General features: G+C 41.0%; 4 protein-coding genes across 4 annotated transcripts; 3 read left to right on the forward strand and 1 right to left on the reverse strand.

Annotated features, from left to right (window-relative positions):
* The first annotated feature begins 269 nt into the window (after positions 1–269).
* On the forward strand, positions 270–1,412 carry LOC111781722 (transcription factor MYB20-like). Its single transcript, XM_023662409.1, has one exon. It carries the CDS (start codon positions 420–422, stop codon positions 1,410–1,412), a length of 993 nt encoding a protein of 330 aa, XP_023518177.1. The 5' UTR covers positions 270–419.
* A 3,393-nt stretch (positions 1,413–4,805) lies between these two features.
* LOC111781532 lies at positions 4,806–8,588 on the reverse strand. The gene is made up of 3 exons (XM_023662184.1): positions 8,370–8,588; positions 8,105–8,242; positions 4,806–5,139 (listed from the first exon to the last, which is right to left on the reverse strand). The coding sequence occupies exons 1-3, from the start codon at positions 8,458–8,460 to the stop codon at positions 5,123–5,125; spliced, it is 246 nt and encodes an 81-aa protein (XP_023517952.1). The 5' UTR covers positions 8,461–8,588; the 3' UTR covers positions 4,806–5,122.
* Positions 8,589–9,520: 932 nt separating this feature from the next.
* LOC111781723 lies at positions 9,521–13,091 on the forward strand. The gene is made up of 7 exons (XM_023662410.1): positions 9,521–10,432; positions 10,622–10,740; positions 10,824–11,483; positions 11,704–12,139; positions 12,224–12,362; positions 12,434–12,524; positions 12,620–13,091. The coding sequence occupies exons 1-7, from the start codon at positions 9,521–9,523 to the stop codon at positions 12,741–12,743; spliced, it is 2,481 nt and encodes an 826-aa protein (XP_023518178.1). The 3' UTR covers positions 12,744–13,091.
* A 1,769-nt stretch (positions 13,092–14,860) lies between these two features.
* Positions 14,861–16,825, forward strand: LOC111781529 (galactan beta-1,4-galactosyltransferase GALS3). The gene is made up of 2 exons (XM_023662180.1): positions 14,861–16,253; positions 16,338–16,825. Exons 1-2 carry the CDS (start codon positions 15,103–15,105, stop codon positions 16,681–16,683), a joined length of 1,497 nt encoding a protein of 498 aa, XP_023517948.1. The 5' UTR covers positions 14,861–15,102; the 3' UTR covers positions 16,684–16,825.
* Positions 16,826–16,831: the final 6 nt, after the last annotated feature.

The following is a 16,831-nucleotide window of genomic DNA, read 5'->3' on the forward strand; positions in this document are numbered from 1 at the left end:
CGTTACAAGTTTTGAGCTGCCTGTGATAACTTCTGTTTTGGTTGACGTAGGGGCAGGAATTAGTTGGATTATAAACAATTAGTTAACCATGAAGGGGAAACACAAACACAAGTCTTGTGGGCAACATTATAGTGTTATATAAATATTTATTTATGTGGAAAATGTGTAGCCATAGATGTAGGATGAATTTGGAAGAGTAAAGATTGGTGGTGAAGTTTGTCCCAAAACCCAGTAGGCGTCCCTTTCAGGAGATGGGTTAAGATTAATGAATGGTTAAGTATTGGATGCATCTATAATTAGCCACAAGTAATGTGTATTCCTCTAGAATGTCCATAAATTAATTAGTGAAGGGTGAGAATACTAAATACGGTTAACAAGGAGGAGAGGTGGAGGTGGTAATAGGTATTGATGAAGAGAAGATGGGGCACCACAGCTGCTGCACCAAGGTGAAGGTGAAGAGAGGGCTGTGGTCTCCGGAAGAAGACGAGAAGCTCATCAAGTGTATAAGGAAGATTGAGGGGCAGGCTTGTTGGAGCCGGGTGCCCAAGATGGCGGGGCTGGACAGATGTGGGAAGAGCTGCAGGCTGAGGTGGATTAACTACTTGAGACCTGACCTCAAGAGAGGGTGTTTCAGCGCGGAGGAGGAAAGGACCATCATCGACGTCCACCGAATCCTTGGGAACCGATGGGCGCAGATAGCCAAGCATCTCCCCGGCAGAACCGACAACGAGATCAAGAACTTCTGGAATTCCTCCATCAAGAAGAAGCTGCTTGCTCTTGGCCTTGATCCCAACACCCACAATCTCCTCCCTGCGCGCCATCAACAGCAGCAGCAACAACAACATCATGCTGCTGCTGCTGCTGCTGCTGCTAATCATAACAATAATAATAATATGAATGCTTATAACGATCATGATCAAATAATAGGCGACGTTGTTAATGGCAGCTACGTCTATAACTCCAATAACTACACCTTGTTGGAGGAGGAGCAGCAGCAGCAGCAGCAGCAGCAGCTTCAAACTGGGTCTTCTTGTTGGGGTGCACCCATAGTACCGGGCATGATGAATTGGGAATTGTTTGAGAGTGGATGTGGAATAGTAACGGGGTCGTCCGGTAATAATAGCTTAGACTGTGATTTGGATATGATGATTGAAAGGGAGCGGTTGCGGAGGATGTGGGAGGATGAGGAGGCTGATGTGGGTGCATTAATAATGCCTCTGCCCACTGAAGAGGCTGCGGGAAGTGTAGTGATGCAATCGCAACCTCAACCTCAACCTCACAATAATCACACTACTACTGCTGCTGCTGCTGCTGCTGCTGCTGAGTTTAAGGATTTGGATTTTTATTTCGGGGAGTCGGCAGTGATACCAAATCCAAATCCAATCAACTTCAATTCAAATTTGCAAATATAACTTTCTTTTCCAGTTTCATCTGTTCCCACTTACCTTGTGTTATGTACATTCATTCCAATGCTTTATTTTCCTTTTATGCATCTTTACTCACTCCTAATTACCCTGTTTCTTAATTTTGTAACACTCACCATCATCACTAAACTTCACTAATAAATATAATTAATACCTAGGTTTTGGAGTGTTGACATCCTATCTCAATTCCAAAAGGAGAATGTTTGAAACAATGACAATAAAGAGTAACAATGATATAATTAGGCAAGTCCAAGATACCCTTCCAATTGAGAGTGATGAGAAAAAGGAAGGTAGTTGGTAATGGGAAGGTTGTTGATGCCGTCCCCTCAACCATATGCTGGCGAAGGGCTGGAAAAGACATGCATGCCTACTGGTCAACTTTTACGTTCATGGGTGATGGAGGTCATCTTAAGCTGGAAGTTTCATAACATTTATCCTAATATTTGGTCGCTTTTCAGTCCTATTTAGGTAGAACAATGGTATTGACAAGGTTGTTGGCTTTTGGACTGACAAGAAAAAGCTTCAACAACAATTGGGGTTATCTTTGTGGATGATTTGACAGCTTGTGTCCTCTCGATGGGCTGTCTTTTATAGTAGCGGGGTGCTCTTCATTTTTTGGTAACACTTTGCCCAAGATCAACTGTGAATCAAAGCTTTGCTTTAAGTGAACTTCTGTTACAAATTTGAAAGGAATATTATGGTAATGGATTTTGATGTTTGACTCAAAACAGGCTTTATGGAAAGTTTTGGTTATGATGAAAAGTGATGGAATATAATTCCATTTCTTCGGTCATCTTTGTGCTTTTACAGATGTAGCAGAAACACTATCTCTTGATTTTCTCCACCCCCCCTTTTTAAAGTTTGAACCAATTATGGAATTGGTACTTGTAATCTTATGAAGGTAAGGTTAGAGAAAGAGTGGGGTATTTTGGTAAATGAAAAAGTTGAGAGAAAGGGACCCTTCACATTCACTGTTGCTTTGTATGCCGATGTTAGTACTCGACTTTACACGCAAAACCATGCTTGGTGGATGCATGGAGCGTTTATCAATATCCACATAGCTTTGCCTTGGGGATCCCTCATCCTATTTTGCCTTTCCCTTTTCATTAAGGAGGTTATTTGCCCCACACAAAAACTAGCATAAGAATAATTTTGAATTAACTATGAATACAAGCCATGTTAATGTAAATATAAATCCAAAGTCGATTTCTAGTGAAGATACAAATGGTATTACAGTTATAACTCGTTCAGTAAAATGTAGTTCGGGATGAACAAAAATGAAAATTGGTAGACATGCAACGCCAAACTAAAATCAACAAGGAGTACTTTACTTTTTGGTGGTTTAACTAATGCTCAATACCCATCATAATGTCTCCTCATATCTATTGTTCTCTATCTATCCAATGTGATCATGCTGAGAGTTTGTCAACTCAATAAATGAGTTAAGATTTGGCTTCGCAGATTGCCTCTGCCTGGCCTCGCTCAGCGGCAATGACCCCTTTCTCTCTTCTCGGACATCACATTGCAGATAATGTTGAATGGGTGTGGATGAATACACGCTTGGAGTAGGTGATGAAGTCCCGCCCGTAAGGAGGTAACTATGGTTGGACATGTATTGGATGGATCATCTATTTGAAATGGGGTTTGGACCGCTTGGGACTTCATGTTGGCGGGCATTGAAGAGGCTGTGTTGGTGGCATGACCTCAGTGCACCAAAGTGGAAGGTGTTGGACGTGGCTTTGCCTAATTTCCTGCAACCGTAACCTGCAACTGCAAGTTTCATGTCTTTCCTTTTGAGAGACGACACAGACAAAGCCATACTACTACTACTACTGCTCTCACACTCGCACACGATACCCCAAACCAAAACCAGATACAGGACGCCCGTGAGGCTAAGCATGAATACGCCCATGTTTCTAAAACCAGCCCAGCAACAGACTCGCTTATAATGCCCCTCTCACACACAGACAACTCACAGTACAAGCAATATATATTACAAGAGAGAGAGAGAGAGAGAGAGGTGAAATAATAAAAAAGAAAAGGCATGCAAGACGCGTAGGACTTCTTAAGTAATCTTTCATTGGAGGGATGCTTTATACATGTTGTTTATGGCTTTGCTTTCTAAATATTCTCTCTCACACACACAGATACAGTGTTTTGCTTTCTAGCAATTAGCCGACTCTCAGGACTTGCTGATGGGAGATAAGAAAAAAAAAAAAAAAAAAAAACAAGGAACCAATAACAAAGCCAAGTTAAATAATGGCATACAAGTTACTGAACCCACTGGTTACTATACGTCTCAAAACTTGTACAACTGAAGACTATATTTTATACTTTGAATAGCAGAGCTCAAACACAGTACGCTTTTTTCTTGTGTCTTTAATTAGTAATGGAAATTCTTTTCGTGGAGCCATTATTAGGACGACACTTGCAAAGGAAATGGCTTTAGGAGAAAGCTCCCTCTTCCCCAATCTCATTGATTAAACACTATATTTTCCTTGGATTGGGCATTTGCACATGTGCCTAGATATAAACTTGTTTTCTTGTAGCAGTTATCGTATATACCGTAGATGGGGTNTTTTTTTTTTTTTTTTTTTTTTTTTTTTTTTAAGAACCATAGATGGGTAAATAATGTTTTTTTTGGAAAAGCCAAAAAAAATGTGTATATTACTTATCTATTTTGAGTTCAACAACTTAAAGAGTGAAAAGATTCAATCTCAAAATTTTTAGTCAAGGCCATATATCTTAGATACAAGGTGACAGGAAAGCCAAGAATATCTTATGCGAGTGGAGGAAGAGAGAATATTAACCTTGCCAAAAATATAAATACTTCCACCATTGTTGGATGCAAAGCCCACCTAAATTTTAGCAAATCCAGAAGGAAAAAATGGTTTTAAAGATAGATCCGCAAAAGATCAAACCATCAATTTTTGCAATGACTATTAGTATTTTATCTAATAAATTATATTTGAATAAGCAGAAATCCACACTAATTGCTTTCTGGTAGGCATGGCATTTCAAGAGATGCAACTTTTGTCCAAAAACAAGGAAAAGGAAAATCAGAAACAAACTTAAATTCTCATTACTCTACACTTACTAAGTCATGAAGCTTACTCCACGTAAAAGTTCAGGTGGAAAAGAAACTTGTCCAACCATGGTCAAGGTTGTGTATTCCCATTGCTCTGACAGTCTGATACGTGTTTGCTACATAGACAAATAACCAGATCAGTTAGCCTTTCAAGGACTTGTACCCACTTGCTACTTAGAATTAACAACCCCCAGAAAGTTTTATCCAACTCCGTTCTATCATCTGAAGAAACATAACAAAAAGTTCTCATATGCCATGCCTAGATTTACAAGAATGTAGACGCGTCTATGAAATGGAATTAAGTTAAAACTTAGAGGGAGAGAGCATCAGCTGATAATATTACACAAATGGTAATTCCTTATTATTTCAGAACTTAAACAGTACCCTTCCTATTAAGTTTCTGTTGAGCAGAAACAAAGGAGCTACCCAACAAAAACTAGGAATGTTCAAATATTTCAGAAAAGTGCGTCCATAACTGACAGAGGCTCAACACAACCTCATTCTCTGAAAACATGGGTGACTTCTATTTAAAAAATTGATAAAGAAAAACAAAAAGTGAACACAGTTGACTTCTTATAGAAAAGCCGCATCCATAGCAAGGCTTCCACAATCAATCGTCGTCGTCATCTGCAATTGATGGAAAATTTACCTTATAAATACACAGAGAAGGCTCATTAAATTACCAAATTGAAAAATAGAAAATGCTAAAAAAAAAAAACAACGCAGATGGAATGGTATCCTCGGCAGCAAATGATAGAATAAGAAAAGCACGTTACAACCCTGATTTTTTTTATTGNTTTTAATATTTTTTTTTTTTTTTTTTTTTTTTTTTTTTTAATGTTTGCAGCTAGAATGACCCACACTATACATTTAATTTGAAATTTCAATCTTATCGAATTTTGGGATTTGCTCTAATGCTCCCCAAATAGCAACTGCACCTTTTATTTAGATGGAGACGTCACTAGGCTGATTCAAATTTACACACAGACAAGCCTCCTGTACAGAAGAAATGAGGAAAAAGGATTTGGGGAGAAGTAAATTCCTACCCCTCAACCAAACTGATTGAGCCAAGTTTGACCTAAAGATCACAATTTTTACAAATTGAACAACAAATTCAAGTATCACCATCTACTACATGTCCTTGTTCTTTGAGCCCAATAACATAATATATTCGATTGAAAAGCTATTTAGGGACTTCCATTGAAGGGAGCAAACAATTTCCGTGGTTGTCATCTTGTGAACTGGAGGAAGGAACAATCAATGAATTGGGAGGTTTGTCATCGGTAATTTTAAACAAAGAACCAAAAACTTCTTGCAAAGTGGATGTGGGGATTTCATGTGGAAAAAGAAGCCTTTGAAAGAATGTCGTGGTGACAAAATATGGCTCCACCAAGTTAAGATCATGGACAGAGGGACTTTTCTACTCACTCTCCAGAGGCCCCAAAAATCTATTATTAAATATCACTATGTCAGGAGCCTGTCATATCCAAGACCAAGAAGTTCTGTGGACAGCGGTTTAACCACCAGCTTGTAGTTTAGAAGTAGATATAGCTGCATATGACCCTCTCCACAAAACGTTCCCGAGGCTTTTGAATCTAACCAGGAAAATACACCCATCAAAGGGTCTTGGAGCTTTTGCACACAAACGTGGGATCTCCACTGTAGGAGGCTTTCACAGAGTAAGTATATGTGAGCCCTTGGTAAGATAGTTATAAACTTAGAATTGAGGATAGCAAGTAGCAGTGTGCAAAGAAGCATCTTTGAGGGAAGGAAAGACACACTTTTTCTTAAACTAAAGTAGCCATGTGAGCCATAGGACTTGAATTTCCCCACATGGACATCAATTACTCTTTTAGGCCACTGAATTTTGGCGGATCTTCATGAGGACTGCATTTATACCGTGGCCAACAACTGAAGCCTAAAAAAACCAACTTAAAAATCGACAACAGTAAAACAAAACTACCTTAACTAATCAAGATTAATCTATGCGATTAATCAAATATATCAAGAAACTACTGCCTTACTCCGAGTGAATGGTTTAGAGGAAAAACAAGCTTTGGATAAGGCATCAAATTCCCTCGTGATCTATTCGGATAGAAAGAAACAACAGAACCCTTGTAATTTATGGTTCTAGAAATTGTACTGCACATGATCTCTAGTCGGAAATCTCTACATAAGGATTTGTGTATCTAAATTAGTCGATCTATCTTATTAATTGCAATGGGGAGTTTCTATGTAATTGTGATCTAACACAGAATTAACGAACCATTGGCCCCAAAATATTCCAATCCAAGAACAGATGATTATCCTCTTCTGATCCTTCAAAAGTTATAAACATTGAAAATGTCCTGCGGAGAAAACTTATAAAGGCTAAATATATTCCTACATAGGGCCTGGAAGTATATAAAGAAACATCAAAACCTCATCACCAATCGAATTCGCCATAGGGCGTGTGATGGAAGAAGCACATTATTATAGACTGACCCATATATTGAAAACACCATGCTAGCCTTGCAGTATACACTTTTGTACAGACTTTCTCACGGTAAAAGAGCCACGACCAAAGAAATATGGAATGTTATCAACAAATTTTAGGACCTAAAGCTTGGTATGAACCTAAAGGATGACAAAGCAACGGAATTGGCCGAATTAAGTCTCAACCTTTCCCCAGTTGTATTGTCAAATGAAGTAGACTCATTGACCTGGCTTTCCAGTGTTGACGGAAGCTTCTCTACAAAATCTTTGACGATGGAAATAGGGGAAAAAGAAGAACCAATAAATTCCACGCTAGCAAAGACAATATGGAAAGGAGATCACCCTAAAAAAGTGAAGTACTTCCTTTGAGAAATAGCGCATAAAGTCATGAGCACAAATGAAAATCTTCAAAAAAGAATGTCTTACATGACTCTATTTCCAAAAGAATGTCTTACATGACTCTATTTCCAAATTGGTGTTTATTATGCAAGAAAAAAAAAACGAATCACAAATCCACTTATTTATGCCATGCACATGTGCTCAAAATTTCTAGACGACGATTCTCAATATCTTTGGATGACATCTCACATTTCCTAAGGAGATATAGGATCTACTGGACACAGCCTTAACGTATCATCTCTAAAAGAATGCAAAAACCCTACTATGGAAAAACCTCATCACTGACTTTTTTTTGGAATTTGTGAAAAGAAGGAAATCAAAGAACAATCGCAAAAAAGACGAGAGATTTAGAAATTGTCTAATATTTTTACTTCAGTTATACCTCCCAAATTGTAAATTGGGGAGGCCTTTCAAAAAAATCATGGATACTACATCCTTTTGTAAGTTTCAATCAATGGAATGGAAATGTTTCTTTAAAAAAATCATAAAACAGTACAACCACACAAAACATAACGCAGGAAGTGGCACAATAAGTTTATATCTTGGTGGCGGAAAAAAATGAGACGATGTTTGTTAGGCATGAAAACCTAGCGCCAATCGGCGGACTAGGAGCGGCAATCGAAATTTGCAATGGTATAAAAGAAATGGCAATGGTAGAGGAGCAAAGGAAATTTAAAAGGAACGGTAACAAAATTAGATGATAGGAGAAGAAAAGGACCAAAGTAACGGCGCTCGTTGGCAGCTTTGGCCTTCTCGAGCATCTTGTCAAGGTCCTCCTGGAGCTTAGCGTCCCACTTGACGAGCTGATCGACGAAGACGGCTCCCAATCCCATTCCAACCACGTGCTCCCAGGGATCTGCAAAATAAGAAGATGGAGTCAATGTTAGAAATCGAAAACAGTGGAAGAGATGTGAAGAATCTGATAGGGAAAGGAGAGGGTTAGGGTTTTTTGTTTTTGTTTTTGTATTTAGAGATGGACGTACGGCGCATGTAAGGGAGTTTACGGAGAGCATTGGAATACATCTGAGTGCCAAGCCCCAGAAGGGCTCCGATCATCGTCGCACTCCATGCCATCTTCTAATTAAATCGAATCGACTGTGTGTTGTGTGTGTTGTTGACTCTTTGGCCGGAAGCGCGATCTCCCTCCCTCCACTTTTCAGTTCGCTATATAATCAGGCTTCAACCCTCCGGACTTCCTCTTATTAATACTTTTATTTTAGGAAAATATAACATTTAAAATAATTTATATGATTAAATATTAGAGTTTTAAAAAATGGGATAAAAATATACAATTTTGATTGGTTAAAATAAATGCATTTTAAGGAGGGGGAAGGTTTTCGTGAAGTTAGGAAGGGGTGAGGGTATCCATTGTGGATAATAATAATAATAATAATAATAATAATAATAATAATAATATTGGGGAACGGAAGCTAATTAAAGTTAATGCTTTGGTTAGTTGAAACTTGGAAGGCCAATTAAGCCGCAACCAAAGGGGTTGGTTGCTTGAGCTCCTCCCGCGTCATGCCCTGCTGAGGTCTCCCTCCCTCAACGGCTGAAAACCAACGCTTCCTCTTCCTCTTCGTCTTCGTCTTCGTCTTCGTCTTCTTCTTCTTCTTCTTCTGCTTCTTCTTCTGCACGAGTCAGAGACAGAAACATATGTGTTGGTTATGTGGTTGGTCAGAGTTATTTGTTGTTCCTATTTTGTTTGTGGGGATCGTTTCCCATTCCGTTGGTGGATCCTTAATTTAGGCTTACGCTTTCAGCCTGTGCCACTGATTGCCATTTTATAACCCTCAAAATGGTGTTTCTCTCCTCATTCCATTCCCATTACCAACATCTCATTCCCATTACCAACATCTCATTCCCATTACCAACATCTCATTCCCATTACCATCTCATTCCCATTCCCCACTCTCCTCGTATCTTCTTTTTACCTCTTCTGGATTGGTTTCGCATATTTCCCTCCCAACCCAAAATTCATAGTAATCATAATAATCATAATAATAGTAATACTAATTCCCTCGCCCCACCTTCTTCTTCACCTCGTCCTTCCATGAGGTGTTGATTATTCATTGCCCCTCCTCCACCCTTCCCTTCCCTTCCCCTCCCTTCCCCTCCCTTCCCTCCCCCACTCATGGCTTCTTCGCAGGTCGAGTTTTCTTCCTCCTCCTCGCCCTTCCGCTGCGTGCACAGAAGAGACCGTAACCGCCGAGACGCCAATGTCGCTGCCACCCATGCTGCTCGTTTTCGCAGCAACCTCAAGAGTTTGGTCATGGATCGCCTCAACGATTGCATTTCAATCACCCCAAATCAAAATCACAATCCCGCTCCCAGCCGATGTGCTGCCAAACAGCTTCAACGAGCCTTATCTACCATTGCCTCTCAACACACTTCCGCAAAAGCCCCACAGACACCAACGCCTCCTGCTCCTCCTGAAACGGACGAGGGAACCTCTAAACTTGGAGCATCTTCTCTGGTTCAGATATGGGAGAAGAGGCTAAATGTTTCCTCCAACGTCAGTTTGAATGCGAACACAAACGCCAACAGCAAGCAAGCTGTGGAATTAGAGAATACCACGGATACGGAGCAAGCGTGCTCTGTGGGAGCAGCAGGGGATTTCGAGGACGAGAGTTTCGATGCAGGGCCCGTGAGCGAGGACGGCTTTGCAGATTGGCATTCCAGCAGAACAACGTCCAGTTCTCCACCCTCTTCCAGGCAGAGCCATAGTTCGGACGCTGGAGAAAGCGAGAAGGTGCGCGTGGTTGATATCATCAGGAGATTGACACTCACGGCTGCGAAACCTAACCATCCATCTTGTGTCGAAGACAACGATCACTCGAATGAATCCTCCTCGCGTTCCGCTCTGATTCTCAGAGAGCGAGTAGAGCGCAAATGCCTTTCTCGTATATTACGCTCTCCCCGGATCAGAGGACGCCAGGCCTTCGCCGATTTACTATTGCAAATCCAGCGGGACAGGCAAAAGGAGCTCGACACGTTGGTAGAGCGTCGAGCCGTTTCTAAATTCCCCCAACGTGGTCGCATCCAGGTCCAATTTCTCTCTTTCTTTTTAATCACTTTCTTATCTTATCTGATCTTCATGGATCACTGTTCTACATTACATCTTATCGAACTATTCTTATAAATTGAATGATTGCATCGAGCGAATCACGCATTTGTAAAATATATTTTACTACATCACCTAACTATTATTGTATTGGGTTGTGAGATGCTGCAGTCGCTACTTCGGCTTAAAATCCTGAAACGTGGAATGGCATTGGAAGATGAGCAACAACACCCAAATCTTGCAATAATTCCCCGAGAGAATCGTAGATCTTCTACCATCATGCATCTCAGGTATAATCAATCAATTGACAACTTGTGATTTAATTATATTTGCAATTGCAATGCCTATGCCTTAGGATTTTGGCTTCACGCAGGGAGAAATTTAGTGGAGTTGGTGCAAGAAGCTCGCTTGCAGAGATGCTAAACGATAACGATGACCATAAAACCCAATCAGATAGAGATACCCATCCCGTCGATATCAGTGATAACCATAACGATAACCAGCAGGTGGTTGCCAATGCCATAGATAGCAGCATAGACACAGTACGTGTCAATCCAATTCATGCCGTCGGTACTAATGATAACGATAACGATAACCAGCAGATCGTTGCCAATGCCATCACAGATAGCAGCATAGACACAGTACGTGACAATCCAACTCATGCCGTTGATACTAACGATAACGATAACCAGCAGGTCGTTGCCAAGGCCATAGATAGCAGCATAGACACAGTACGTGACAACCCAATTCCTGGAGATGACAAGGAGAAAATTGAAGAACAAGGACGTGAACAAGAACTTGATCCTCCAACTTCGGAGGCCACATGGCAAGATACCCCTGATTTGAATTTGGATTCACCAGATTCAATCAGTGGATCGGAAGATAGAGAAGAGACTTATGAGAGAACCAGATACGATTGGTTTGCTGATATTTCTCGCCCTCGAAGTTATTGGGAAGGCCGCAGGCAAACTTGGTATCAAGAAATGCTCGATTCTAACTCTGCCAACGATGAAATACGTCAACTTATTAAACGGTATACCACTTCTTCGTTTCCCAAGTTGACTAGTTAATTAGCATTTGATCCTGTTACCCAATGCAGCCTGTTATTTTTTATGGTAGTCGAGCTGCAATAGCAAGTTCCCCTTGTTTTGTTGAGGGATAACTCGAATTTGCATCTGTTCAGATGGCTTTAGTTATATATGAATGTTCCCCTCTGCAAGCAATGAAGTTCCAAAATTGAATTGTGGATGCAGGAAAACTGTATCCAATTGTTTATCGAGTGGCTTCCGTGAAAGAATGGATAAGCTAATGGTGTCTCGATTAGAGCGGCGAACTCGGCAACACGAAGAATATGATGAGGTCAACGAGGAGGATAATGTGGCAGAAGAAGAGCTGTGGTGTTTCTCAGAAGGACGCACTCAACCAAAGAGCAGTGATAACGAAGAAGAAGATGAAAGAAGCTTGATTAGCGGTCAATATCCTGAAGGGGGTGATTATTTGGATCAATCTGTATCGCCTTTGCAATTGGCATCGCCATCAATGGTGAGCTCATTGAGCTACCAGGATAACGAGATGGGTGAAGATTCCCATAGAGGCGCATCCAGTTCCTCACCCCAACGTTTTCCACCTCAATTTTCCTCCAACAACCAACGCTCTTCCCGCGTCTCAACAACCCATCATCCTTCCATTGTAAGCGGCTCCCCCCAAGCCTAATCCTGCTTTTACTTGATTGGTATGTTAGGCTGACTGTTGTAAATTTGTGTAATGGCGAAGGAAATGGAAGTGATATGCGATTTAAGAGGGCATATGGAGCAATTGTACCGGGAGATGTCGGAACTGAGAAAATCAATAAAATGTTGCATGGACATGCAACTCATGCTGCAGCAGTCAATCAAGCATGAAGCAGCGGCAGGTAAGCCCACCTTTGTCATAGTTTTTAGTGTATGCTTGGCTTGAATTCTTCTAACGGAATAGGCATAGCAGGAGGAGGGAGGAAACCCAGTAAAGAGAGATCGTCAAGAAAGCGCAAATGTTGTATTTGCTACAATATGCAGATTGACTCACTGCTGTATAGGTAACTTACCCAAGTTTGGATTATATATTACATAAGATTTTGATGATATTAGAGGAAAAACTGTGTGAAGAAGTGGAAAATGATGGGTTTTGCAGATGTGGGCACATGTGTTGCTGTGTGAAATGTGCAAAGGAATTGCAATGGCGAGGGGGAAAGTGTCCAGTTTGCGGAGCTCCGATCGAGGACGTCGTGCGGGCCTCTTTTACTGCACATTCATAGGAAGGATTAGCAGCTTTCGATGAACGAGTTCTTGCTTCAGAGGACCGTCTTCATTCTTCATCATTTTATTTTTTTTTATTTTTTTTCTTCTCGCCAACCACCTCTTCCCCTGTGCATGCATTATCATTTATCACTGCTCTCCGCGACTACCTTCAACCCAACAACAAACCCTTCTCTTTTTTTCTCTNTTTTTTTTTTTTTTTTTTTTCTCTCATCTCTTTTGGGTTTTGTTCTTTTCTTTATCCAAAATGCACATACCATCTTGTATGCTTTGTAACTAGTCATTTTGTATTTTATCTTCTACTTGTGAATATTGTACTGTGTGTAAGTTATTTGGAGGAGAAATATTGTAATAGGAGACCGTTTCAGTGTTTGTTTGTTTTTAATTATACTTATAATGATATTGCAGATAGATTTGTGTGAAACCTTCGCCCAATTAATCAAGATGAGTAAATTTTAAGTTTATAGGTACAAAAACGAGTAAGTTATTATTTTGTTTAGTAACAAATGTATCGATGAATTACAATAATTTTTAATGTTTCGAGGACCTAGAGGACTTAATTGATAAAAATCAAATTGGGAAGGAACGAAAAATACTATATATAATAAAGTGTGCATGGGTTACCCAACAACCCTAATGATCATTAAAATTCAGTTTGGTAGTATTCATATTATAAGAAAGAAGGTAGATACAATTTTGGTAAAAACAAATAAATATTGGGTTTTTGTAAAATAAAAGAATCATATAGATATATATTTTTTAATTAAGTTTGAAGTTTGAATAGAGTATAGACACTCAAATAAAATAACTCAAACTCCTTAAACTAAAATTGTAGGTTATAGTTAATAGTTTGTATAAAGTTGAGAATAAAAGTAGGCGAAGTAGATGGACGTGAACCACTCCCCACTCCCTTCTTAAATTTTATTTATTAACAATTATGTACTCGAAAATGTGGCTGTTCCTTAACTCTTATGTCAAAACTCCACCCATCTCACTTGTTCCATTATACAATTAATTATCGTGTTAAGGAGAAAATATTCATTTATCTTCTCCATGAATTTATACGAAGGGACAAAATAAGAAGTAGAATAAGAAGTAGAATGAAAGTGAAGCATGTTTGAATATGGTGAAAACTAAGGTCGAATTGAATTAAATTATATCCTATTGTGTTATAATAATAATAAAAGTTTGAAAGGTTGGACTGTTAATGATTAGCCAGTGTACAGGCCTTATTTTTAATTATTGTTTGTTTGAAGCAGAGGCTGTATTGTTTATTGATTTATTTAAATATATTGTATTGTTTTTAGTAATAAATTTAAAATAAAAGTTGTATTTTAAAAGCAATATGACAGATGTGATTATTTAGAAAAGTATTTGTAAGAACGTGGTACAGTTTCAGAGAAATGGGGAGATGTAGAGAAACACGAAGGATATTTGAAATGCGTTGGGGGTAATTTGTATAAGAAACGGAAGTGAAAGGTAAATAGAATTTTGGAGCACCGACGAGGCGGATCAATCCCGTGGCGGCATGTAGTGGGAAAATGAGAGAGGGGCACGCGTTAAGTAGAGGTTCCTCTGCCGCTTCGGATTTACAGCACAAGGTTGGGTGTGGGGGGCCCAATTCCGAACTGGATGACATTGACGCCCACCCTTAACATCTCGCCACCGAATCATTCTATTCCCAATTTTGCACCTCACACCCTCCATCTCTTATACTATTTTCTTTTAGGTCCTCCTCTGACCTTTACCATTTACCATTTACCATTTACCCTTGACCCTTTACTTTTGATCCTTCACCATTTACTGAAGAAGATGAGCATGATGGTGACGGTAAAGGAAAGAGTGGGAGGGCTTGATTGTTCCATGGAAAAGGAAAGGGTTAAGGCGAAATTAATGAAAGGAAGGGTAATTAGTAAATGACCTCTGAGCACTAAATTCCATTGCCAGCCTCACCTGCCTTTTTCTTTTCTCCCCTTCTTACTTTTCAACGCGCACTCTTTCTCTCTCTAGCGGCGTCAATCAGTAAATACAAAGTAAGGGAGACGGAAGGGCTCTTTCCTTCTTCCTCTCAAACCCACAAAAACAGAACATCATAATTATTAATAAGATCCCAACCCCAACCCCATCCCCATCCCCATCCCCACCCCCGTTGCCAACCCAACCCTTCCTCTTCTTTCCTTCTCTCTCCCGTCTGCTTTCACCTTTACAGATCACATATTCAAGAGCATCGCAGCGAACCTTCTTCCCTAAAAACTCCAACCACAACCCCAACTGGGCTCTGCTTCCCATCACAACCTCAGATTCCCTTACTTCTCTCTCTCTCTCTCTCTCTCTCTCTCTCTCTCTCTTTCTCCTACCATGGCGAAAGACCGAGAAAAGAGGATGTATGTCGGAGTTTTTTTTAGTTATGCTGCGGAACTCAAGCTTTTTCTTTCCGCTCTCCTCCTTCTCTGTGCTCTCGCTACTCTCCTCCAGTTCCTTCCTTCTCGTTTCACGCTCTCTATCGCAGATCTCCGTTCCTGCTCCGCCGCCCGAGATTCCCCTCCTCCTCCTCCTCCTCCTCTATCAGCAACACTCCGTTCTTCTGTACCCCCTCCAACTCTCATCCCCTCCCCTCCAACAGATCAGCTGCTTCCCAATGGCGTTCTCCGCCGCGCTTTTCACCCTTACGGTTCTGCTGCTTATAACTTCATCACTATGGGTGCCTACAGAGGCGGCCTCCACAACTTTGCCATTGTTGGTTTAGCCTCCAAGCCTCTTCACGTCTTTGGGCGTCCCACTTTCCAATGCCAGTGGATTCCTCGCCTCCACCCGTCTAATCCCATCAACGCCTCCGCCTTCAAGATCCTTCCCGACTGGGGCTACGGTCGCGTTTACACCGTCGTCGTCGTCAATTGCACTTTCTCTCACCCTGTTAATGCCGACAACCAGGGTGGAAAATTGGTTCTCTATGCCTCCACTTCCGGTGGCGGCGACCGCGACATCAACCTTACCGACACGATTGAGGTTCTAACAGAAACCCCCGGTGGAATGAACGCTTCCCTTTTCACATCGAAGCCCAAATACGACTATCTCTACTGTGGGTCGTCTCTGTATGGGAACTTGAGCCCCCAGAGAGTGAGAGAGTGGTTGGCATACCATATCAGGCTATTCGGGGCCAGATCCCACTTTGTAATACATGATGCGGGCGGGGTTCATGATGAGGTGCTGGAAGTTTTAAAGCCATGGATGGAATTGGGGTATGTGACATTGCAGGACATCAGGGAGGAGGAAAGGTTCGATGGATACTATCACAACCAATTCATGGTGGTGAATGACTGTTTGCATCGGTACAAGTTTATGGCTAAGTGGATGTTCTTCTTCGACGTGGATGAGTTCATCTTCGTGCCGCCGAAGAACACCATAAAATCAGTTCTGGATTCGCTTTCAGAGTACTCCCAGTTTACAATTGAGCAGATGCCGATGAACAGCAAGACGTGTCTGACAGAGGATGCGGGGAGAACCTACAGGTACGAATTAGACATAGACGCAGTGATTAATTAATTATAGTTAAGGAATTGAATAATGAATAGTGTGGTTGCATTGGGTGGCAGGAAGTGGGGGTTTGAGAAGCTGGTATACAAGGATGTGAAAAGGGGAATAAGGAGGGACAGGAAGTACGCAGTGCAGCCGCGGATGGTGTATGCGACGGGGGTGCACATGTCGGAGAACGTAGCCGGGAAGTCCACACACAAGACGGACAGGATCATAAAATACTTCCATTACCATGGCACCATTGCGCAGAGGAGGGAGCCCTGCCGCTCCCTTTCCAATCAAACCCAGCTTACTCTCGACAACACCCCCCATGTGTTGGACACCACCATGCGCCTCGTCGCCCCCGCCGTCAAGAGATTCGAGCTCAAAATGATCGGTACCAGGTTACAGGCCACGCGCCAATAAGTAGTTCTCATTTCGTTCTTTCTTCACATCAACTCTTGGTTTTTTTTCATAGAACTAAAAATATATGTTTGGGGGCAGGAGGAGGATTAGAAGGGTGGGGGCATTGGTTGTAATTATTTTGTTTACTCTTTTTTTTTTTTTTTTTTTT

The sequence above is a fragment of the Cucurbita pepo genome, chromosome LG19 (assembly GCF_002806865.2).
Source record: "Cucurbita pepo subsp. pepo cultivar mu-cu-16 chromosome LG19, ASM280686v2, whole genome shotgun sequence".
NCBI classification, from domain to species: Eukaryota; Viridiplantae; Streptophyta; class Magnoliopsida; order Cucurbitales; family Cucurbitaceae; genus Cucurbita; species Cucurbita pepo.